Source organism: Linepithema humile, chromosome 6, assembly GCF_040581485.1.
Source record: "Linepithema humile isolate Giens D197 chromosome 6, Lhum_UNIL_v1.0, whole genome shotgun sequence".
NCBI classification, from domain to species: Eukaryota; Metazoa; Arthropoda; class Insecta; order Hymenoptera; family Formicidae; genus Linepithema; species Linepithema humile.
Window position 1 is genome coordinate 22,942,531 of NC_090133.1, and position 26,001 is coordinate 22,968,531.

The 26,001-nt window shown below is 44.3% G+C and overlaps 2 protein-coding genes across 5 annotated transcripts in view; one reads left to right on the plus strand and one right to left on the minus strand.

Moving 5' to 3' along the window:
- Positions 1-515: 515 nt before the first annotated feature.
- On the minus strand, positions 516-7,301 carry LOC105672961 (xylulose kinase-like). Of its 3 annotated transcripts, XM_012368257.2 has the most exons (12): positions 6,912-7,295; positions 5,074-5,156; positions 4,826-4,979; positions 4,320-4,499; positions 3,939-4,040; positions 3,379-3,510; positions 2,703-2,856; positions 2,460-2,604; positions 2,108-2,397; positions 1,866-1,963; positions 1,649-1,789; positions 516-1,573 (listed from the first exon to the last, which is right to left on the minus strand). In XM_012368257.2, exons 1-12 carry the CDS (start codon positions 6,963-6,965, stop codon positions 1,493-1,495), a joined length of 1,614 nt encoding a protein of 537 aa, XP_012223680.1. In that variant the 5' UTR covers positions 6,966-7,295; the 3' UTR covers positions 516-1,492. The 3 variants fall into 3 exon arrangements, with proteins under 3 accessions (XP_012223680.1, XP_012223681.1, XP_012223682.1); XM_012368258.2 differs by lacking the exon at positions 6,912-7,295 and having other exon boundaries at positions 5,043-5,142; XM_012368259.2 differs by lacking the exons at positions 516-1,573; positions 1,866-1,963 and having other exon boundaries at positions 1,650-1,789; positions 6,912-7,301.
- Positions 7,302-13,553: 6,252 nt separating this feature from the next.
- Dad (Daughters against dpp) overlaps positions 13,554-26,001 on the plus strand; it is a 55,496-nt gene continuing 43,048 nt past the window's right edge. The window contains exons 1-3 of one of the 2 annotated variants that reach the window (XM_067358292.1): positions 13,554-13,763; positions 14,145-14,311; positions 22,064-25,586. In XM_067358292.1, coding sequence (XP_067214393.1) covers positions 24,671-25,586 — 916 coding nt within the window. In that variant the 5' untranslated portion in view covers positions 13,554-13,763; positions 14,145-14,311; positions 22,064-24,670. The remainder of the gene's footprint in view (positions 13,764-14,144; positions 14,312-22,063; positions 25,587-26,001) is intronic. The other variant, XM_012368260.2, reaches the window with a different exon arrangement.

The window sequence follows — 26,001 nt, forward strand, 5'->3', positions numbered from 1 at the left end:
AGAAGAAATTGGTAACATGATTTTCTTCTTTCAAACTTTTATTTCTGCTAAGAGCATTTCTGATGAATGTACATAATTGTAGTAACACACACATGCACAATTATAGTTTGTATTTGTTTTTATTGCATTTTGTTAAATATTTATTATATGAAATATTTGAAAATATTTATTAAAACATTCATTCATTCATTATTTATTACAATTTATAAATAATTATTTATGCAAATTATTCTACTGTTTTAATTATAATGGACGTAATTAAATAAAACAGTAATCAACATACACATACAATGTATAATAATTCACAATAACTAAAATATATATATTAATTTGTCCAGCTGTAAGGACAGCTGAAAGGACATACTTAGCTAGGATACAACGACCGGCTAGTGAATTCGTTCATTTTACTTGCATAATTACATTTGCTGGTTTTTTATTCATCAATATTTATCATATAATTGCTAAAAACTGTGCTTTAACAATCACATTCTCGTCTGCGATTTATATTTTTACAAAAAAATAATAAAATATAAAATTAATTTCTCATTGTCTTAATAGTAAAAAATTTTAAACTTTGAATGAGTCATATATGTACGAATTATTGCTAATATTTATTATTATTACAAAAATAAATTGTCAAAATACAATTTTAGATGAACAGTTTGTTGATGTGATAAAAGAATTTTATTTATTGATGCAATTGCTTACACAGCAATCAAGCACTTGCTTTTATGATACATTAAATCATTCTCTTTTTTCGTCGAACATCGTTAAATTAAATTAAATTTAAAATTAACATCGTTCAACAGATGTTTTAAATAAAATACACTCTGCAAAAAGAGCTGCTTTTGATTGCAATTTTAACATAAATTTTACAATTATCTGGACAAGCCACTGCCGAATTCATACTTCATGCAGCACAAAATATATCTCATCTCATATTTACATTTCGGATATCACAACGTAGCAAATTAGTGAAATAAAACCATAATTTTCAAAAAAGGAAGGCACAAGCTGATTTTTATTCGGCAGTGAGCGTAACTAGGCTTGTAACTAATTGTAAGTGCGAAAAATCGATCGGCAAATTGAATTTACAAAGATTCATCAAGTAATTTCTATCTATTAATAAAGCATAGTCGATAATATCTTTAGGTATACAATTTGTCGATCGGTTTCGATAGTTGTAAAGCGAAATTTGCAAGCGAATGGAGCGGAACCTGCGACAGCTTGTTGCATACAATTATTTATCCATTATTTAAATATGTACATAATTTTCTGATGACACACGTACGCAATTACAATTATATATGCATAGAAAACTTTAACCTGCCAAAAAACATAACAAATATCGCTTTGTATTTACTTTAAAATATCGCGATAAGGCCTCTTTCTTTAGAATATTTTATTGTTGCAATGAAACTATGACATTCGAGCGCGGAGACGATCTTTCAGCATCACAGTTTCAGTGCAAAGGCAAAATTATATACAAAATTTACACATGCTTCTGCTCGTTTCTTTTCTTCAATATCTGATCTACGGTTTTGCGGTAACGCAGCGTCATAGGTTTGTAAATCTAAAAGAATTGAATAGCGTTATCAATTATGATAATGAAAAATATTCAAAAATTCATTTCCTCTGTTATACTCACGGATTCGGCATCATCGTAAGGTTGGCTTACGAGAGTCAGTTCGGGCAAGCAATTTGTAATTTCGTCGAAGCTGCATTTATCCCGCAACAAACCATGCTTCGCTTGATACGCCGCACCCATCATAGCAGAATTAACTGCTTCCTATAATAAAATCAGATTATAAACGTGAAATACTTTTATACTGAATAATAACGAAAATTATTCTCCCTATATTTACCGAGATATACACCGGTGAATTGAAAACGTCGGAAAGCACTTGTAATATAGCTTTATTTATAGACGCACCACCCGTTGCGATTATTCGCGTATTAGGTCCTGCATGAAATAAAAAAAAAATTTCAGAAACTCTCACAAAATAAGAATATACCACTGTTCGCAAAAATCGAAACGTCATATTCTAAGGACGGCTTGATTTTTTTGTGAATTGCAGAATATAAAACGAAATTACAGATTACTTGCCAATGACAAATCCCAAGTCTTCGGCATACGCTCTCTTTGCGACAAATTGGCCTTCGATTAGAGCTCTCACTTCCACTTCCTTCGAACTGTATCGAGAGATCTCGTCGTTCGCTTTATTATATCTATAATCTCCGATGACGAAAGGCAGAATCTCTTGCGTATCGAAGTATAAGGCAAAGTTGCCGAAGTTTCCTCGCGGCGTGCTTTCTAACAGTTCGTCGAATATTTGCCAGCTGCCCTGCGCAGCCTCGTTCCGTATTCTCTCGCGTGTCAGGGAACCATTCTTAAAGCTGCAAAACGAAACTATCGTCGTTTTTACATCGTTACCGTAACAGTAGTAGAAAGCACTTACCAAAGTAATGCCATGTAAGCTTGATCATTTACTGGATTGCACAGTATGTGACCGTCTGTTATGGTCTTCGGTTCGTTCAACCACAAGAATAACGTATCGCTCGTGCCCAAACTGCAAGCGATATCGCCTTCTTTTAGCCTCATACCTACGTCATTTTTATCGTGAGTATAACAATTATCTAGAGTTGTATTATCGTGATATTGATAGAAACATATCGCGCAGAGTACATGAGATATTACATACCCACCAAAGAACCTGAGTTGTCCCCAGTAAATGCGATTATTCTACACTCTTCGTGGAACCCGAATCTCTCTACGAAATAAGGCGAGATAGGACCGATATTACTATATGACGAAACAGGCTTATCCAATTTCTCTCTCAGTCCCGATGCGCAAGTCTGTCAAACAATAAGCGCAAAAATAATATACTCATTATAGAGCATCAAATATATATTATTAGATTGTACCACATTAAATTTCCGTATTAAAACGCTGTGCTTTTGACAAAACAAAATTTATTCAATTAAAATATGCACGATTAGCATTAATGTTTTTCTTTCAACTGAATATTAAATAATATATCTTTTTTAATTTGACGTTTTTAGATAAAATAAATTGTTTAAATCCTGCTATTATTGCTTCTCGATTAAAAAATGTTTTGTTTTTTTTTTAATAATTATTAAATAACTCTTTCGCTAACAGAAGCCTCTTCGAAAACCAGTAAAAACAGCTCATTTACAAAGAAAAATAAAGAACGCAATATCTTTGTAATTAATTAATAACACAATGGAAAATATATTTGATGTCAACTTTACTAATCACGGTCAATTGTCAACTGATTGAATATCGGCAATTTTATGTGGTCCAACCTAATGCAATAATATATATATATATATTTACAAGCGCATACATTATTTTACCTCTAATAGCAGATCATCCCAGTCTTTTGTACGAATATTTAACAGATTCATACCCGAACCGTCCGACCAATCGATAGGCGCGTAATCGCCCAGGAATAAGGAGGCAAGAAAATTGCTCACCAATGAGATTCTCTGAAAAAAATAGAACGCATATAAATAATTAATTTAGCCTAGGCGCGTTTCAGACGACGCATAAAACGTATGACGCATAGCTTTGATCATCGAGATATAATTAAAAGCGTTAAATCACACCACGGCGATTACGTCGCAGAGAGTATAAAATTTGTAATTTTCATCGAAAGATAAACTATATTAATCAATCGTAAACATACGAGCAAGTCAACGAGCAAGTTAATGCAAACTCGATTACTAATTGTTACGATAAATGCATCAAGTTCACACACTTCGTAAAATGACATCCATTCGTAAAAACACATCCAGAAGCGACACACAATTGTAGTACAGTTCAATCTGTATAACCATACGTAACGAATACCTCGGTCGATTGCCGTTCTCATTTTTTTCGAAGGAGAAGCCACGAGTTTTTAGTAGGGTAATACCTCAGTGTTGCAGTAGGCTTCCGGCTTCGTGCGTGCTATTTTCGCTATCTGCGGTCCCGAGAATCTCTCGTACGCCCGCGAACCTGTTATTTCCGCTAATTTCTGAAATCACACGCCGCGTGGGCAAACATTGTCGACTTGACTCTTGTGTATACTAAACCTACTTTAAATATTTAGCCAATTCATCCTCGCGCAGTTATAATTGTCGGTCGTTTAAGATATTTTACATCGCGGAAATAACTGCGCGTGAAAGCTAATGTTAGCCAATAACGCGTTTATAGAAACTTTAACATATATATATTTATATACCGCTAGGTTCCTGTATATTTGTATAATCTGTCCTTATTCCGCGCAAAAAGAGAGACAAACGGCGATGCTTACATGAGAGCCACCCACGATCTCTTCCAAAACGCTACATTCTTTTGACGTACTAGAATCCATCCACACGGGCGAATGAGTCACGGAAAACGACGTGGCGAATTGTTCGTGCAGAAATTTTATGGGATCCAAACGTTGTAACCGACTTCGACTGCCTTTGCCCCAATAAACCGTGCCGTGTTGCTGATCGTAAAATTAAAATATGCAAAGAAGTATATTACATGTTCAGCATACTTGTATTCACAACATTGGATTGCGTAATAATAATTTCGAATTTTCTTACAGATAGCGTTATCGTTTTTTTATGCAACACGCTTAAAGAATTATGATATGGGCAAAAAACTTGATTACATCTTTGATAAACGAATATTTAATTACATGTTAATCAAACTGCATTTTGTCCGACAAAAAAAAATAGATTTATTTGTAAATCCGACATTATTTATTGCACAATCCAATATATTTTTCAATCAATCGGGATTTAATATAGTCGCCTATTTACGCGTTACCTGCGCGCATCCTGAGATGGCTGCTACCTTGCTAAAATCAACACCGCATACCCGCAATTTATCAAGTATCATGTCTAAAGCCTTAATCCACATCAAAGACGGTACCACGACAACGTGCGGTTCCTCTTTGTTTTGTATGATTCCTCCATAAGTTCTGCAATGTCAAAATATTCGCGTATTACATTCAACAACGCGTATTAAAAAAATGCAGAATTACCTTTTTTAGCTCAAAGACCCGTTAAACGTACCTAAATTCCGGTAGATCATTATCGAATTGTACACTGGTCTCGTGAAGGACGGCCAGATTATCGTCAACTACCACCGCTTTCAACTGAAAGAATATTTGAAATTTTTAAAGAGAGATATAAAAAATTATTCTTACAAATATCACGGTGGCCAACTTATTTTCTTTCTAAATTCTAAGATAAACTTATAAAGAAAAAATTTAGCATGAATATCTGACATTATCTTTAATAGCTCACGCCATTATATTCAAATATTATACGATAATTTTTCATTTATTCTTTTTATCTAGAAAGTTATTTATACGCAGCAAGAGAGAGCAATAGAATCTTATAACGGTATTATATCATTATAACGATACGCATATGTGCACAAGCGTGGCTACTAATTTTTTTGAAAATTTAGTTTTATAATTATATTTTCAGATAAATATTATCATAATAAAGATGTATATTAATATGCAGCTATTTATATTATCGCTCGCTGGTGCAGCGTGGTACTTAGACATTAGACTCCCGCGTGCGCACATTTTTACGTCAACATGCCCCGCGATATTAATTATCGCCTTGATATTTCTGTCTCACTGCATTTCCATCAGTTCGTAGATACGCTTTCCTTTGCGCATATTCGCCGACAGCTCGTGTTATCGCGCTATTAGATAATAGTGACCCGCAGACGTCAGAGCGCCTGGCGACGTCTCGCTTCAACTTTGTGTTCGTGTTTTTTTCTGCGTAGATCCTCGAATACCTTACGAAACAACCAACGTATTGACACAATTTGCAACGCTTAGCACGCGCATCGAGAAGCCTTTCGGGTTATCTCTATTTCAGTTAATAAAACTCGTAAACATACTTCTTAAGACTGTCACTCATAAAGTGCGAATAGAAACGTCGAAGATGAAATAAGCGTTTAGAATTAAATTGTATAGCGATTAAAAGAAAAAATCGAGATAAATCGAATAAAAATAAATTTAAAGAAATATATATTTTAAAAGATTTCACGCATTTTTATGAATTCTCACATAAATAATTAGTATTTAGATTCCGCGTTTTAATTACTGTTTCCCAGTAATATCCGGTGCGATACCGCATGATTCCAAGGAAACATGATTTATATCGCATGCATTGGCTTAATTATGAATATTCCATGCAACTGCAAGCCAATATATCAAGCCTAATTGCAAATTCTTCCACGATGTCTTCTCACGAAAGATTTTTTCTCAGAGTGATACAATTTCAGTGACTTCAATTTTTTATATTATTAACGTAAAACAATAAATCTTTTAATTTATTTACACGAATATTAAAATTATTTTTGTACATTTCTGTCGCATCAAAGTTTTCACTTCAATTTTATTTTATTCAATTTCAATCTACAAAATTTAGTTTAAAAAAAAAACAGAATTTATAGTTTTCAGAAACAAATGTGCAACGTTTTGCACGCGTAAATGGATAGTCGTAGGGTTTCCGAGATCGTTAAAATAAAGGTGCAAAGCGCTGTGTTGTTGTGTCAATACCGTTGCGTCGCGTGATCGACGCAATTCCACGTGGTAGCCCGAAACATCTGTAATGCGCGAGTTCGCCGGCAATGCCACGCTTTATTGCGATGATTACACCTTTACGATTCATTTCACAATTTAAAATGCAAAAGATGTTTACGAAGAATCTACAAGACTGAAGGATGCGTTTTCCAACTTTTAGACGTTTGTTTGGATTACATGTTAACACACCGTTCACTGCAAGTTTTACGTGTTGTTTTACATTCGTGTCTTACATATGTCATAGCCTATTTATTTCACCGCGTTTCGAAACGCATCGCGATGCCGTCCGCTTTCGCGTTTTACCTGCTGCGTGCTCAAGTCTAGGCCCAAATACGTTTCCGCCGGCGGCTCGTCCATGTTCCCCGAGCAGGATCGTCGTAGAACGACGGCAGGAAGACACGATCGCGACACTCACTCGTTCGCTCGGTGCCCTCGTCGGCGTGTCCGCGCGCCGCTTTGCTTCTCGATGGACTAAATGCGAGCGGACGCGCGGGCCTGTGCGTGGCCCACGTACATTCTCGTGGCTTAGGCGTCGTCGTTGCCGTTGTCGTTACGTTACGCGCTGTTTCGCGCTGATCTGCCGGAGCAATCTTATCGGTTTTGCCAGCGGGACTCGACTGCGTTACGTAACGCGCTCTCGCCGGATCCGTCTGGAAATTGTTAGCGGCCGACCGGAGCGGACGATACTCTGACTCTGTGGAATAAGCTATCGCGTTGTTGATGCATTCAGAACGAGATCGGCTTGAGGTAAGGCCGGAGGTGCGGCCAGGTAAAAGAAGGGAATATCACGCGAGCTGCCTTATCGGCGGCCTCTGAGGCGTGGGTGTTTCACCTGCGCTTCACCTGCTGCCCCGCAGCTGCAATTGCGCGATGTTACGTTCGAAGGTAACGCGGTAGATAACACAGGGTGCGTTGAAGTTGAATCTAAAGCAATATTATCCCTTGACCGATTTGAAGTTTATCTCGACAGAATTGTCGAAATATTAGATTACCATATCAGTGGTATCATATCAAGTTGTCGTATTGAAACGTTGACAAAAGAAAGTTTATTCAATCACGATTAATATTATTTTTCTTTTTAAATTTTTGGCGTTTGCATAAATTGTTTAAATCCTGCTCTTACTGTTTCTCGATTGGAGAATTGTTTCTTTTGGGATATAATTATTATATAGCTTTTTTGCTAACAGAAAACTCTGAAGACCGAATTAACATTTTTATCTCAGCTGCACTATGTCCCAATTTACGTAAAAATTTGCACTTCTTTTGCAAGTGCTATTTATTTCTGTGGAAAAATTAACCATAATAAAAACAGCTCATTTATTGAATAAAATAAAACAGCACAATATCTTTATGTCAAATATAATTTATATCAACTTTACTAAACACAATTAATTGTCAATTGATTGAATATCGGCAAACTTTCATGTTGTACAACCTAGAATTAATAATTCTAGAAAGAAATTGAAGAAAAATATGTTAAAGTTGAAAATAGACGAAATCTATTCTTCGATTAACTTTAATTAATTTTAATTAATTCATCAAATTTAATGTTTTATAGCCGCGGTACTTTCCGATGACAGCTATGAAATTAGGCTACTACAGCTATAAAAAAGCAACTCCAACGGTTAATTGCGTTCCTTTATTTTAACGGCAGATTATAGTGTTCATTTTTTTCTTATTATTGTTAAAGTACGATACAGTGAAGCTCGGGTAATAGCCTAAGGCTCGAATACTTCGAAGATAGGGCCTGACGGGAATCCGAAGGTACTGGCGGTGATTTGGTAGCGCGTTGCAAACGACGAGGGCCGGGAACGCGACGGGCGGCTGGAAAGGCAGATTGTTAGCCGGTGCACGAGTGTGTGCACGGGTTTGTTTGCGTAGTTGAGGACCCGTATGTGCTGGCGCATGCAAGACGGAGAACGGCTACGCCGGGGGTGCTTCGCATGGGCGCCAAAAGTAATATTTTCGGGAAGCCGACGCAACTTTCGTTCAGAAACTCTTTACTCGGATAGTATGAAATGATAGTATGACATTTTGTCATACGGAAACATTGCTGTTTTTGCACCTTTCCAAAGTCGATTAATGAGAAGAATAGGAACGTCATAAAATTTTAACGATCAATTCTTCCAAATAAACGTCAAGGATTATTATTGTGTCGTGTTTAATTTTAAAACGTATATTCCGTACAGCAATTTAGCTGTTTATGATATGCAAAGAAGATTTTTGATTAGATTATGATTGACTGATGTTGACTGTAAAGTATGAATTTAATTAGAATCTTTTTGGATATACAAAATCTTTTAGTTTCCCTGAAAAATTTCGATCATATCGGTTATTCTTTTGGCACACTTTGCATTCCTAAAACTGGAAGAAATATTTGTTAAGAATGAAAATAAATATCGAGATCGATTCTTCAAAAAACTTTAATTAATTTCAATTAAATGTTCACCGCTGAGATATTTTCTGATGATAGCTGTGAAATTAGGCTGTTACAACTATAAAATAGCAATTCGAACGAATTAAATGTAAACAAGAAGTTCTGTAAGAATTAAAAACGTCCCTTTTTAGAGGCGCCTATGGATTTAGCCCACGCCTGTTTGTCGGTCCCGTTGCCCTATAATCGTGCGGTATACGGATAATGGTTTGGGTTAAGGGACGCCACGTCGGGCCGGCACCGGGGAAGATGGTAAAGAAGAAAGAGAGAGAGAGAGAGAGAGAGAGAGAGAGAGAGAGAGAGAGACAGAAATCAGAGAGAAGGAGAGCGTGTACGCGTCGCCAGCAGCGGCGCCGGGACCAGGATTGCCTTCATAAAACATCACCCCCGATAGTTTCGGAGGGCCGACTTCTCCACGATGATGGCAGGCGATCGACGGCAGGCAATCGGAGCGAACCTCTCGCCGGCTCGGCGTAAAGTCTCATTATCCGACTGGCCCCTTAGCTACGAAACAATCCGCGTTCTGGTTTCTGTTGCACGCAGGAACGCGATCTAATTACACGAACTTGTGGCGCGCGCCGCAACGTCAGTTGCCGGGGATTGATGCCTTGTTTGTTATGACGATGGGGCCCCGGAATTTCGCCGCAGGCCCCGACGGCGCGACGCGGTGCTTTACGATCGATTGCATTCTATGAGAAAAACAAAAATATGTGGATATGTAAAAAGAAGCTCTTGTTAAACGAAAGCGATAAGTCATAACAGCGTAACATTAAGTGTGCCTAAGTTTGTAACGTTATCGCATATCATTGATAAATGCGCCGAGCTCGGCACTTAACATCAGTCATACAGTCGACTAATATAATCTAATCAAGAAAATATCTTCGTATACCGCAGGCAGCTATACATTTTTATAAAAAGTAAACTTGAACATTTCACTACAATGATAACGCCTTGACAATGTGGGCGTTAGAGATCGCATTGAAGCGGCGGCAATTTCAAGGCTCGTCGAAGCTGTAACGCGCGGTGTAGCGCGATTTTTCGACAGCGATGTTTCATTATCTAAACGCATTCGCGCGGCGAAACAGATCGGCGAGGTGCGCAGGGGAGAACCGGAACTCGGAGGAGCGAAGGGTTGGAGTCGCGCGGGCGGCGACAGCCGGCTGGCAGAGCCATGTCGTCGCCGTCGAACGAACGACGACGACGTCGGCCGCTCTCTTCCAACTGCGGACAGACGAAACCGAGAGAGCCAGCGAGAGGGACGGAGAGAAAGAGAGACAGTCAGGCGCCGATCCGAGCGACCGGCCGGCGCTAACCTCGACGCCAAGCATGGAGCGGCGTCGTCGCCATCGTCGTCGTCGCCAGCATCGGCCAGTCGACAGTGATGTGGTGACGACGATGACGACGACCAATGCAAGAATACTTCTTCTGGCACCGACGCCACGACGCACACGGGGGTGGGACACCGCGTTGCCGGGGGCGAACGCCTTTCATCTCTATCTTCGGCCCCCTCTTTCTCCATCTTTCACGATGCACTCACATTCATCCTCTCCCCCCTTCCACGGCGTTGTCATCCGAAATCCCTGTTTCCTAGACGCGTCAATAGCGCCATCGCAAACTATATGCGAGAATAATTGAAAGAGAAATAATCGAACGGTGTTATTTATTGAAGACAAGGTCGACTGCAAATTAGTAGAGTTTTCTCTTGATTGCATTTTGATCTTATTAAGTGTGATCTTATTAAGTGTGCAGTATATATATATATGTTATGGACAAAGTGATGAATGAGGCATTATGCATAATGCCCGAGACCAGTCGGGCGGAGTGATAAATATTTGTTAATTTATCGCTTTAACCAGACAATATAAATAAAAATAAATATAAATAAATAAATATATATATATTTATATATATATTTCTATTTATTTATTTCTATTTATTTATATTTATATTGCCTGGTTAAATAAATATATTTATTTATTTATTTATTTATTTATTTATTTATTTATCACTCTGTCCGACTGGTTTCGAGCATTATGCATGTGCCTCATTTATCACTTTGTCCATAACATATATATATATATTTGGTTTTATTAAATCGAAACACAATTTTAATGAAAAGGCTTAGAGTTAAATATGGTTTAATTTTGGAGAATATATCTCTGTTTTTTTATGATAAAATAATTTCGGAAGATTTATTCTTAAATAATGAAAAAAATTAAATTGTTCTCGGTATAAAATGTTCACATTATTCGCAGTACGAGCTATCAATTATTAAGTTACATGTTTCCTTCATGGTCCCCGTGCGCGAAACCTATGGTATTTAATTTCCCTCAAACAGCAACCCTATAATTTCCGCGTTGATCGTGCGCAGTTTACAACGGGAAGCAGGGGAAATCCCGGTGATCGCAATCACTGCGCTCCTAGATCCAGGACGATAACTCATTCTTTTTTTCGGGGCCGGTATAGACGGCGCCTGGTGTGGATAGAGAGAGAGATAATACCCCCTCCCGCCGGGAGTGTACCCGCCGTTTTAACCCATGCCAGAGAGAGCGCCTACCCCCCCAGCAACATCCGCGGAAAGTAGTAGAGAAGCGGCTAGCACCCCCGGAGGGGAACGGGTGGTGCGACTACGACGGCTCCAGCGTGGGGCGCCAAGTGTTTTGATGCTTGTTATGCGAAGGGGAACTTGATAAACAACGGGAGACGGAGAACGGAGCCGGAGCCGGACGGACCCGGATCATCACCGTCGCCCCGACCGCTCCCTCCGCCACCGGACGCGAACGGACGTCCGACCGACTGGCTGCGTTCGTGTCATTACGAAAGAATTGATGTCCTGACACTACGGCGTCATTCCGTTTTTCTAACTTGTTGTCCCGAACGCGCTGCGGAGTCCCGGAGCGCGGAGAGACGTCCGTCGTTAACGGTGGTGCCGGAGCGCCGCCGACGCGGTTTCCGAACGGTCGTATGATCGGAAATTTCCGGTCGGAACGCACGGACCGGAATAAACGTCAATCGCGCTCTTTAATCTCCAGGAACATAAATAAGCTAATATGGTTGCAGTATTACGATATTTAGATAGAAGCCTACGCATATTTAAGTTTTTAATATTCAACATCAAAAACTTAAACAAGCGACCTAGGAAGATTAGAAAAAAGAATGTACACTTGAATTTTATCGAATACCATTTCCATATTTAATTACATTGAAAAGTTGAATTCGCGAAAGGTGGATGTTTGGACATTTTAAGTGGCAGTCCTTTTTTAGCAAATGTCAGATTCTTACAAGAATTCTTTCCGCGAGCAGAAACGCTAATAATCGCCTCTGGTACGTTTCATCCCATTCGTTTCATTATCCGTGGTTCTTTTTTATGATCTGCGCGGAAAGGGGAAGGGAGATTTGAGTGCGTACACTTGACGGAAATAGAGCTCGGCTTCGCGGCTAAACAGTACGACGAAAACGAGAATGGTACCGGTGTTTACTCGCTTCCCGCCATTAAGACGCAGGAAATCGCGTTCACGCGCCCGTTTAATTCGCGCGTCGTAAAGCACCCCGGCTTTAAAAGTATACATCGAATCGGGAATCACCCTAATGTTACCCGAATCGAATCGCGCCGCGACTCGCAGACGTCGGGGCGAAAGAAGAGGAAGAAGCGGCGCCATTCGCTGTAGTAAAAATATTGTCAATAAAACATCAGTCTCTCTAAAAACGGTTGTAGAATTTGAAATTAATTCTTAATGAATAATTAAAAATAAACATGTTTGATCAATCGTATAGAAGAAAGTAACATAGCGTGAAATATGCGAGATCTGATTTCGGGAAACAGTTTTTACGACGGTTGACAATTGTATAATTTTAATCAAAGCCACGTTTGTGCATACGAAACGCATTAATTCTAATTGTAAGTCATCGCGGTGATCTCGATGCATCGCGGCAGCTCTTCCGACTCCTCGGCGCGCGAATATCGAACAGCGGCGAAGGGACGCGACGCCGCCGTCGTCGTCGTCGTCGTCGTCGCCGCCACCGCCGCCGCCGCTGCAAATGACATTGTTTATCCGCTGCGGGAGCAAGAAAAGTCCCCCGAAACGTATATACCGAAGTCGTCGTCGGTCGTTTGGCTTGACTCGGTCAAGCACCCTGGTGTGTGTACCAGCAGTCCCAACGTCCTCGTTGGCCATGCATGCGCGCCAGAACTACCCCGCTCGTGTCCGCCGCCGCCACCACCACCGTGCCGGTGCCGGGCGTCGCGCGCACACGTACGAAAGCGACGGCGGCTTCGTGTCGTCGCCGTCGTGTTTGTACATGTGTATACATCGGCACGCATACGTGTCGGCCGAACGGCGTCAGGAGCCGCGTCGCCACGTTACTGGCGCGCCGCCGCTCCGCTCGTCGTGTCGCCGCGGATTCGCGCCGCGTCGCGCCGTCGCTCCGCGCCGGCCGGCCGCCCTTACATGAGTAGACGACGACGGCCGGCAGGCAGGGGTGGCGAACAGAGAGACCGTCGGCTCCAGTCCGTCCGCGTTGCACGGCGTGTACGCGCTACATATTGTGCGACAGTTAGCAGGCATCGCGATCAGTCGACGCTCGACGACCGAAGAGTTTAGTCGGGTATTTTGTGGTGCCGATCGCGCCACTCTGTGTCGTCTTCCGAAGCAAAGCGTCTTCCTGGCGTTGCATAAGATACAAAGGAGCGAGATTACTCGATCATCCGCATTAATTGAAAGGTTTTATTATTCATACGGCATTTAAGAGCCTTCACAATTTGTCTCTTGAAATTGGAATTTGAAAAACAGAGTTATTCTGCTAAAATCTTACTTAGTCCTTTTTACATTTCGTATTCGCATTTATTTATTCAGAGTGCAAAGTCTTGTTTTTAATATTTGTCACAAAAATTAGATGATGAAGTTGCAAATATTTTATCGAAAGCGATTAACATTTGTAGAATAAATTAGTTTTTTCCAAGACGTCGAATGTAAAAAAGTAATTGCCTCTTATTAACTAATCTGCGAATTACAAATGGTTATGCTAAAGTTCTTTTTGCCGCTCACACATTTATATGCATTAACTTCGATTCAATGTGAGAAACATATCGGCATGTGTTTCAGATATGTGTGTCTCGTTGAAATGAGATGGAGAAAGAGTACAAGTAATAAAATTCAGCCACGTACTTTACGCGGGATCTTCTCAACGGAGATCTCGTAATCGGCGGCGTTCTGTACGCCGGCGTAACACGTGCGCAGTATCTCGACCAATAGCAGAAAGTTTGCAACAGGTAAGAGACAATATGAGTTCAGCGATTACGAAAATGTTCAGAATTTGCGAAATTACGAGCCAGAGAAATGAATTTTCTAGCGCGCGGATAAGTTTTGTCGGAGTAAATGAAAGTTCAATGAAATTCATTCACTTTTCACCCTATAAAATCCACAAGAACACGCGATATAAATAAGCGCTGATTTTACAAAATTTTTCAAGTTGTCGAGGATAAGCGAGGAATGTAGCTCGCGGTAAAATATTTACCGCATTTGGAAGGCGATAATTATGCCAGGACCATCACATCTTTCTTCCTTCTTACGTAATAGCCGGCGAATAAATTAGCGTTGTCTCAACAATGTCGGATTTCAAATCCGTTTGGTATCGCACGCGATTGCGTCAGACGCGATTGCGGAATGCGTCTCGAAGGCAAGAGAGCGATGTAATCGTTACCTGCATAGTTTCCGTTAATTGAAAAGGCATGAGTGGCAGGTGTAAATATAGCAATGCCGCAACTCGATTTGTAAATATCACCGCCTTGGAAGAATCAATTTTCTCCTTATTATCTACGCTACGATGACCGCTGTGTAGTCAAGCTGTTCGGATTTAGACGCGATGTGCTCGCCTCTCGCGAGCAATCGATCGTAAAACGAGAGCGCGATACATTATCTCGAGTTCTTTCGGCGCATCGAAATTCTTCCAAACACGACACTCGAAGCGGCGATCGTCTTCGGAAACTAAATCCCCGATATCATTTGCTTTGTCGCAACGGCGTGCACAGATCGAATACGTCCGATTGCGTGCGTACGTGATTTCTCGGTCGATTATTTCACACGGACGTCACACACGTCCGTCTATTTTTTTCATCGGCATATTTTTCCCCGCCTCCGTGCCTGTGCATTCGACATAACTTTAGTGATGCAACGTGCGTCGTCGGCACGACGTAAAATCGTCGATCGAGGCGGCTGAAAGATTAGATTCGCCGCGGTATAATTTCGTATGCACGCACCTCGGCGATGCACGGTCCCGCCTTCGCCCTCCTTTCTTTCTCCTTCTGTTCCCTCTTCTTCTATCCCGCGTGTCTTTTTCCGGCGGCCCCGGTGCGCATGAATAAAGGTAGCGTCGTTTTCGCCGGCGGCTTTGCACGATACTCGGGCCGAAGCGCAGCGGCGGACGAGCGAGAGGAGTCAGGGGGCATTCGTGCGGGTTATGGCGGGCCAAAGAGGTACGGATGCTGACGCGGCGCGGAGTAAGGAGCGGAAAACGAGGAGGGGGTTGAGCGGGGAACGGAGGGACGCAGCCGGGACGGACAGGCGCCTACGGCGCGGATCCGAGTGGCGCCAGCGCTAACGTAAGTAAGCGTCAGCGTTAGCGCCGGTCGCGCGCGCGTCCGGACTGGCCCGATATCATCCAGGAAGTTACGAGCCGCACCTGTCCCGTCATACCTCTTCCCCTCTGCCGCCTCGTGCCTCGTCGCCCGTCGCGATAGTCGTCGCTTTGGCTCGTCGCAGGGCCGTCGCCACGCTCACGCGCCCGCCAACATCGTCGTCGCAGGTGTTCCGCCAGGCAGTTTTCGCGTCTCGCCAAAGTGGAGACTTCCGGTGGCAGCCTCGCGTCCGGCGTGGAAAAAAAAGCAGGACGGACGAGGTGCGCACGGATCGGGTACCGTGTATCCGTTTCGTTCCGAGGAGGTCACAAGCGCGCCGAACGGCCTCGGTCGAATAAAATTCTATTCCGGCGCGGTCGCGTAAATAGAAACATTATTATTTATTTTGCAATTGCTCGTTATTGTTGCAATTGCTATGTTGCAATTTTTTATTCTATTGAAAAAAGTAAATGTAAAAGTTATTCGCACTACGACATCTTGCGTATATTTCCATCTCATGTTTTTCTTCCTCCTCTCTCCTCCGCGCGACTTAGATTAATTCAAGTTAGAGTATATATCGCCGTGACTTAAATGCGCGTATTTCCTCGTGGCAACTACTGGCAGAAATATCTCGGAACACACAGAGAGGCGGGCTGGTACCAGCGGGTTTCCACGGCCGCGCGTATATGCGCCTAGTGTGTCCCTCGTTTTTATGGAACAATCGTTAATCGTATGCGCAGCCAGAGACTTGATCGAATATATTTAAATCCATGAGAGGCTAAGTAGGGGACACGGCGCCAGCGATGCAGACGATTACGCACCCGGCTGTCCCCGAGTCCGTCGAGCGTGCAACGCGTTGCGTCGCGTCGCCCGAAGGTGGCAACTGACTGGGTTTTTCTATGTGCAAACGACGGGCGTCGTTAATGCCAGCCGAATTTCCATAACCGGCGGAGAGTCCTGACACTGTTGTCTGACTGACAGGTGCACAAAACGCTGTTAGCGGCGGGTGCGAACAATGGCGCGCCGCATCGGTTGAGCGCTTTTTATCCCGCATAGATCTACGCTCGATTACATTCATTCTTTCCTCTTTTTTCTATTTCTCATTTGCAAGCATAATTTCAGAGGCGCTCGCGATGCTGTTGATAAGGCTGCTGATTAGTTTGTAGACGAGTGCTGAGTTGTGATTTGAATCATTTAGCGCCACGTGTTCTTATACGCGCGATAATGTATTTTTATAAGAACTGTGTTTGCCGGCCGTCTAAATGTTTACCACTGGCGCCATGAAATAATATGCTGTAAAGACTCGTTCGCGTATGTTCTACGCGATTCTACGCAGATACACGCTCTCGCGCGACGCACCGTCATAAACAGCTAGAAGTTTCGAATGATTGGTCATTCCCGACATGCGTTCCAACACGTCGTCTCGGTCCATCGGGGAGTTGCTGAAAAAGATTCCGCGCCGGCCCCAAGAATAGCCCGAAACGTCTCTGCGCTTCGCGGAAGATGAATTATAGCGGAATCGTGAACCGGACCGCTCGCGCTGCCGCCGCTTCGAAGAACGACGACGATCGCTCTCCCTCGGAATTTGGAGCGTTGACATCGGCGCCGGCGATACCTCTACAAAGTAGAGTCGGAGACACTTGGGTCAGAGGGCCGGGCCAAATTGGTCGTTTTCTGCCAAATAAAATTAACAGAAAACATCTTTCCAATCGCAAAATCGAAAGAATCCATACGAAATAACGTGTGATTGGATAACAAATATTTTTTATCATTGCTTTTATTTCATTAACACATTCATCGCAAAGCATATTTTAACTTTCACGCTGGATTATTTCATATTCAAGAAAATCAATAACAATTAGTACAATTTTAATTTCACTAATTAAAAGATAAAAGAATTAATTTGTTTCCAGTGCAATTTGTTTTTCTGTTATCGTTAAACATAGTAATACTCTTGCAAATATAAGTAATTGCATGACATAATTATATTAATTGTGTTCAACGATCACAGCGGTATGTGTGTTAAAATTGTAGATCTTAAAAATGCTATTTGTAATCGTAGGAAAATTGATGTATGTTGTAATAATATTTGGACACGTTTGATATTAGAAATACGGAGGAATTGAAGTTCTCTCTATTTTTCGCATTCTCTTATCGCGGCAGCTAAGGGATAAAAATGCTGCGACTGAAAATATTTTCCATGTGAGAGGCCGCTCCTTCGTTGTACGCGGCGTGACAACGCGTCAGCGCGTCGTCAATCATACTCCTCTGTCTCGGCGAGCGGCGCCGATTATTCTCGGAAAGTTTAGAAAACTCATTTTTCTCGCTTTCGTAATCTTTCTATTAACCTCGCACATGCAAAGTCGCGAAGACTTAAATTGGTTATTTATAACCGTAATCCGAGATGTCGAATTTCGCAGGTACTCGATAAATGTTTATCCCGTCGCGCGCATCATTATTTCTCCAAGTTCGAGCGGCGCAATTAATGCCGTGTCGCGATTAATCGACGCGATACGCGGAATTTCAAGTGGCTATTCGCACTCGGGCGGATAACGAGTCCGCGCGAGTGTTAATCCCGTCGAGTGGAAAAGCACGTCGTTTACCAGCGATAATTGGCGGCAGGCAGTTTACCGGGCGTTCATTAATAATCCTCTTCGACGATGGGGAGGCTCCGGCACGCCGTGTAACGAAGATGCATGCGGGCATCACGGGCGACGATATTCGTCGAAACGAAAAGTGACAACGCGATCTTTCGGGCGGGACGACTCTTGTCTCATTCTATTTACGCGAGCCCAACATTCCTATCGTGCTGCATTGTTCTAGCGGGCGCCGGTACTTGCGCCTCTTTGCGAGGCATCCCACGTGCGTCAGTAACATTCCATCGACAGATTTTCACTCGAAAAATAATTATAAGACATTTAGCTATTCTTACATATCGTTTAACAATGTGTCGTAATAATTATCTAACATTTGCGCCACATAAGTATCGCAACAATATGATTATTTAAATATTTTACGATTTCTCTCTGGAAATTAATCTACTGGCTTGTGTAATAAGTGATTCGGGTTTCTTCGATAAATCTATCTTTTGGTCAGGAAAAGCGCACTGGCTAACACATAAATCAAGTTCTGTTCGTATCACGATATTTTCACATTGCGTGAAAGCGTGCTACGTAAAAAAAAATACCATTGGAAAATAGGAAATGACTTGTTACGCAACCCAATATTTTTAAATAGTGAGATACTTTCATATTGACTCAATATATTACAGCAACACTTCCATGTTCCGTCGCATAGCATAACGGTTGTCCATCCGCCGGTGCGATGTGTCAAGAATGGCGCCATGCTCCGCGGAGTGGTGGTGTGCACGCGAGTAATTTTCGCGTTTAGAAATAGAACGAAATAAAAGTACGATCGCGCGATCCTAGGCCGTTCGTCGCGGCTGAAACCTTAGCGACTCGCATTACGCACGATGATCGTTGACACACCGGGCAATAATATCATCGTCGGCTGTAATAAACAGCTTCAGTGTTGAATTAATTTTTGCATTTAAAAAGAGAACAATTCAATCTTTTAAAGGTTGCAAAAAACATAGAAATTCGGAATAATAAGATAATGAACAATTATTCGCAAGATAATATCAACGTTAAGATGCTGAATTTATTCTTACAAAATCTATTCACTAGAATAAACACGTTTGTTGGAAGATGCCTGATATTTGCATTCTAAAGTCGAAATAATTCGTGTGTCTCGTTGCGGATGTATGGATAAGCGAATATTTTCCATCCTATACCATCTCTCTTTTCTCTCTCTCTCTCTCTCTCTCTTTCTCTCAACGTGCAGGCTAAACGGACCCTTTTTGTTCCGAACGTCCGTATACCTTGGACCGCCTTGATCGACATTTAATTGGACCGAGACATCGAGGCACCGAGAAACGCGGACGGCCCTGAAGAATTTACCGAGAGAGCTTTACCATCCGGACGAGAGGGCGAGGAGGGACTCCGAGCGGGGAACGAGAGCGCAAGGGACGTGGAGTGGAGGAAGAGGTAAGGGCGGGAAGAAAAGATGGAGAGAGAGAGAGAGAGAGAGAGAGAGAGAGAAAGAGAGAAAGAGATAGTATTCGCGCGGAGGCCAGGCGTCTGATTACTAGCCAGCGCAGGACGCCAGACGTACATAACTAAATAACTTCCTAAATTCTATATCATTTCGGAGCGGGCTCCGACGGGTGAAATAACGCGTCTAGACCCTCGTCGCGACTCGTCGCGAGCGAGGACGTGAGAGAGGGTTAGTAGGGACATTCGCATCGGAGTCTGGCGAATGTGATTTTATGTCGCCACCGCTCGTCATGATTCACTCCGTCGTGTTCGATAAATCACGAGTAAAGTAATATGATTCTTCGATTTTTTTTTTATATCGACTCGATCTAAATATCACGCTGTCACTCGACGACGGATCGTTGCACGCTGCCCAGCTTTCGTCGTATTCGAAGAGCATTTTATAAAAGTCAGAAACGGATGCCCGCGCGTGGCTCGCCGAGATCGCGCGCGACGCGCAAATTACGCGAGGCATAAATATCTAACGTCATTCACTATTTTAAGGCAGCCGATTGTGGAACGAGATATCGAGTCGAAACGCCGCTGAGTCGCGACTTATCGGCTCCATTATTTTAATTGTGTTATTGCGTGAACCGCGATTTCCGCCGAATTTCCGACCGAGTGATCCTCTCTCGGCACGAAAATTTTATTCGCCCGAGAATTCTGATTTTAGTGGAACTTTGGCACGATTTCGCTTCTCCAAATAATGCCACCGATGCGGAATAAGGGAGATTACGATTGGTAATATGAGAAATGAGAAAGAGACGGAACGACACTTTGGAAAGAGGTCCAAGAGTGTTGTGCTACATTACGATGATGCGTTTCGATTATAGAAAAATGAAATTATAGGCTCCCGGTAACTATAAAGTCGCCGAACGAAGTTATGCGCGGCCTATTACAAAATTACGTCCACCGGGGGTTCGTGGAACAAGTTTCTAAAAATAGAAAATTTATGAGCGATGGGAGAGAGAGACAGAGAGAGAGAGAGAGAGAGAGATCCTTTCGGCCCCGCGCGATGGTATGCCATTCGCAATCCTTTTTTAGCGTTTTGGCCGATCGGTCGGCCGCGTTCCTGTATACCTGCCCCCGTGCCGGCCGGCACGGCGATCCAAATTAAACGCGCCACGGCATTTCTCTTTCGGTTAACATAAATTGCATGATTTACGCACTATTAGGCGACTTACGCCGTGCGCATACGGCGTATTTCGCGAGCCGACGGCCAGTAAACGGCGCGATTCTGATTCCACGCGCGCGCGAGCTGAAATTTTTCCAATTTCCATATTTCAAAACGATTGCCAACTCTATGAAAGTTATTAAATCTTACAATTAGATAACTAATTTTGGATTTAAATAAAAATAATTATAATAAATCTTTACGCAGTTGCGTATTTTGAAGATTTTTCGTATTTAAAAATAAACGTATAATTTTTTATTGTAAATTACATGTCGATCTTAGAATTTTGCAAATATTAAGGAATTTAAGAGAACAATTGACATTTTTCTTATTTTCCAAGATGAAAACTAACACATTTGAAATATCTATAGAAATATTTCTATAGAATTTATATACAGCAGCACCTACTGTTATTTCCGGTGTGCTTCAGAAAGTAATTTGTCATATAATCCGAAAAGCAGAGCGACGCATATTTTCCAAAGATTCGTAGCCGCATGACGCTGCAGTAATTTCACCGCCGTTTCTTTTGTCATACGATATTTCCCATATTAACCGACATGTACACCGATAGTAACCGATGTTTCTTTGACGTCCGCCGCACTTTCGTGAAATTTGTCCTGGAATGTTGAACGATGTTCGAAGAAGGTAGAGCACTCACGGAGATACTGGCGTCAGTCTGCTTCGGCTCCGGTCTCTACGGTTTATCTGTCCATTCGTCTACAATAGTCCCAACCCACTCGCCCTTTTGTCGACAAAGGAAAAAGAATATTTTCACTTTTTACAGAGAACGCGCGTTTGCATGTATAAACATGATGCAATCTAGTCTGCTTCGGGGATAGCAACATTTTAAAAGCAGATAAATAAATAGCTACAAAGTTATTTACATATTTAGAATCTTTCGGGATCTTTTAATCCTGACATCACGATGATTCATACATTTGCATAACGCCGTAAAAGCTTCGATTGAAATTCGGGTGACGAGGTCCGCGAGGTTTTGCGGTACCTACGTGCCACGATTCCTACGAGGCGCCGCGCTAAAAGAAGCGGCACGCCGAATCTCCCGGCGCCGCTGCCTGGCGATCGTGGCGCTGCCGCTGGCACGGCCATGTTTGACAGTCTCTCTCTCTCTTATGTGTTTAGTATGCTGTGGTCGGTGTATCGGCGCGCTGGTGGGACAAGACGGACGACGGGACGAGACGAGTCGTCTAGGCGGTGAGACGCCGAGGGAAGGGAAGATCGGTGACAGTGGGGCGAGAAGAGAGGGTGACGACGACGGGCGGCGGCGGCGGTGGTGGTGGAAGTCAGTGCGAGGCGCTCGTGACAGAGAAACCTCGTGCGGTGTGCCAGTCGCATTGCCGAGCGTAGTCAAGTCGGAGTAGTTGGCGCCGCAGCTCTCTGTCGTGCGCAACAGTTCGTCCCGTTTGTCGACGGTGGTTGTAGGTATTCGGTGCGCGCGAGCAATAAAAGAAGGTGGTGCAGAAGGAACGAACACGCTCGAGTTATACGGTGGAAGAGGAGCTCGCTCGAGGAAACGGCGATCAAGCAGACGGGCGATCTCGTTCGTCTCGTCGGAAAAAAAAAGCATCGTTTCGTCGCGAGGAGCAGCAGCAACCGCGTGAGAGAAGTGGCCGCTCTCTCTGGCGCGTACGTTCGACCTCACTCGCCCTCATCGAGTTATACGTCCGATCCCGTCGCATTACGTACGTGTGCGCCGGTCTCTCCCCCACTCCCCGTCGCATTCTCTCGATCGCGCTCACCTCGCCGCCCCAGCGTGTCGCTCGCGCTCTCTCCATCCCGCGGGCGCCAGCGATTTCGAGAATGTGACAGTGCGCGCGTCCTCGCGTTTGGTCGGTTCGAACGAGTTCTCGCGTAGGAGCAACAGTAGCAGCGGAGCGGCCGGCGAGCGACGGCGATGGATGTGAGGGATCGTCGTCCCGGCGTCGTGTCACGGTGAAAGACGGAGAAACGCGGTGTGCGCGCGTACGCGGCGTGTGTGTGTGCGTGCGTGAAGAAACGTGAAGAGATAGAAGAAGCAGAAGAGAGAGAGAAGGACGGACGATGCGAGCGGAAAATGTCACTCGGTGATACGCGCGTACGGATGACGGGGAGTGATCGACGGAGCGACGATCGCGAGTTTGAGGTTGTTAGAGTGTCGCCGCGGCGGCGGTGGTGGTGGAGGTGGCAGCGGTCGCCGTCGTCGTCGTTGTCACCGTCATCGTCGCTACACGGTACCGCCGGTGCGGTGGTGCCGGTATTGGCGACGGCACGAACGCCGGATCGTTGGGAGCGACGTTATCGCGTTCTTCTGCCGCGAGTATCATCGAGATCGGACTATTACCACTGCCATTCGGCAAGAACAACGTCATCGTCGTCGTTGCGCTTATTGTTGTCGCCGCCGCGTCGGCAGCTGGCGAGAGTCGCGGCGAATTCCTCCTGAAGCGGATCAGCGGCGGCGCCGCGGGAAAGATTTTCGCGACGCGACGTCGCCGGTGTGTGTACACCGCGCATTGTCATACGTGCATACGTACATTGTATATATAAACGCGCACACGTGCCGCGTCTCTGTGTGCGCGTCTCCGTCGGTGTGCCGGGTCGCGAGGTTAAGGCACCGCGTCGCCCTCGATACGCGACGACCGAGGAAAGTAAAGGCCGGGTGTCGTGCGTGCGCCGACCGATTCGTTTCGTGCTCACCCCGCTCACCCCCTCGCCTTCTCCTCCTCGTCGCGCTGGCTCTTCTTTCTCACTCCACTCTCTGTCTGCCGTCTACGTGTGTAAACGGATAAGAAGTGTGCAACGATATATCCAGTAGCAGTGTGCGCGTTTGTCGGTAACCTCGACGGTGACCGTTGTCGCACCCGAGTGTGTTTTCGCGCGCGTGGTGCGTCGCAAACGTCGTCGTCGACTGGCGAATTCGCCTGTCCGCGATGCTAACAGTGACTCGCGCACACGGCCGTCGTGCGGATTGCTTACTTCCGAGAGGTGTTCGTAGACGATAATAATCTGGACACAAAGAGAACGGAGAAGACACTTGGTCGCGACAACTCCGAGACTGAAATTTGGAAGAAGAGGAGCGGCCGAAACGACTAGAGGTAAATGAGAGTTCAAGGTCAGTCACTGGTGGAGCTGGAGCCGACGAGCTCGTTTACACTGTCGAAAGACTTATCCGAAGGTGAACCGTTCTTGCCATCGGCGCTCCTTGCAAGTCGGAAATATCACCGGTTTGCTTTCGCCTAGCCGGTCGGAGAGAGAACAAACCGGAGAGGAAACAAGAGAGAGAGAGAGAGAGAGTTTGCGAAACGGAGCTTCGCCGCGCGTTGGACTGTCACACTATTTCGGGATCGTGATCCAAAGTGCGCGCGAGATACGCGTGCACGCGGGCATAAATAAATATACACGCTTGCGCGTGTGGCGCGACTGCTGTGCTGGTGTGTGTGTGTGCTTTCCGCCATCCGTGATTTCGCGTGTGCACGGAGAAGTGTTTTCGGTTGACAGTGCATATTCGGTGTTTGTCGGCAAGAGGAAGAAGAGAAAGAGAAAAAAGAAGAAGAGGAAGAAGGGATTTTGTGGAGAGAGGAGAGTGCCGAGGGAAGGAGGTCGCGCGCGCGCCCGTCGCGACCCCGACACGAACGCGTCTCCGACCGACCACGTGCATGGTCCGGCTCTGCCCTCTCCCTCCTTTCGTTTTTCCTACGGCGGCTACGTTGAAAAGGACTGGCCACCAAATGCGCGTACCGCAAATCCTGTTTCATGTTGATGTTCTGGAGCAAACGGACGGTGCTCACTAGACGTCTGCTAAAGGCCAAGGTCCGTGGGGAGCATGAAACCGAGTGTGAAGCTCAAGAGGATTCATCGTCACGTACGTTTCATCGCAACGCGAGCGGCGCCGGCGGCTACGATAGCAACACGAGCAGTAATAATCATAACAACGCGACGACGACGACGACGGACCGACAACAAGTGAGCAGGAGAGCGACGCGAGCGACAACGTTATCGGGAAGCGGCGGCGCGGGGGTGGGAGGAAGTGGCGCGGTGGTTTACGGGGGACGCAGCACGACGACGTCCAGCAGGCTGCACCAGGGCTGTTGCGGTGGCGACGCGAGCCAGGATGACGACGAGCGCGATCCCGGCCGACTGCTGAGGTGCAAAGAGCTCCTCAAGTCGCTCAAGGAGAATCAGCTGGAGATGCTGCTGACCGCCGTCGAGAGCTACGGCGCCGTTCTCGGCCCGTGCGTCCTCGTGCCGCGCCAGCAGCGGCTGGCCGAGGATCACCCGTACGATCCGCAGCAGCAGCAATACCTCGGCAACAACGGCAGACCGCAACGTCATCATCCTCGTCACTTTCATCAGCGCCGCTATCGTCACTATCGTCACCACCGCTCCGGCAGGCACCACCGCTCGTCCTCCGTCGAGGACGAGCAGGAGAGCTGCTCCGCGTCGGAGGACTCGTCGTCGCCGATGAGATCGCCGTCGGACAGATGCTGCGGTAAGCCGGGAAGCGTCGGCAGCGCGCCGAGCGATCCGCATCTACTCTGCTGTCAGATCTGGCGGTGGCCGGATCTCATGCACTCCTCGGAGCTCAAGAGACTTCCTGTTTGCCATTCCGCTAAAGATCCCGTATACATATGCTGCAACCCTTACCACTGGAGCCGGCTCTGCAAACCCGGTGAGTGAACATCTTTTTCGTTTCCTTCACAATTTTATTATTAGTATCGAAGAAAACAAACTGAAAAGACCGACTGCGAGTCGGATTATGTAACAACCGCTGACTCGCACCAAATATCGTACATCAAAATTCACGATTCGTTGCTCAATCGAATTTGAAATATTTATAATATTTAAAGCGAATTTAAATGACGTTGCAATTAAATTATGCATTATTTTAAACATTTTTGTACTTGAAATAATTTGATTGGAGTAAAATTTATTATATTTGGTAACATATCTTCCTATAAAACGAAAATTAATAAAATCTCAACGTAAGAATGCTTTCCTCGCAAGCTACTTCATAATTAAACGTGAATTTGTATTCGTTTAAAGTATATAAAGAATCAGGTCACTTCGAGGTAGATAGATTCTTT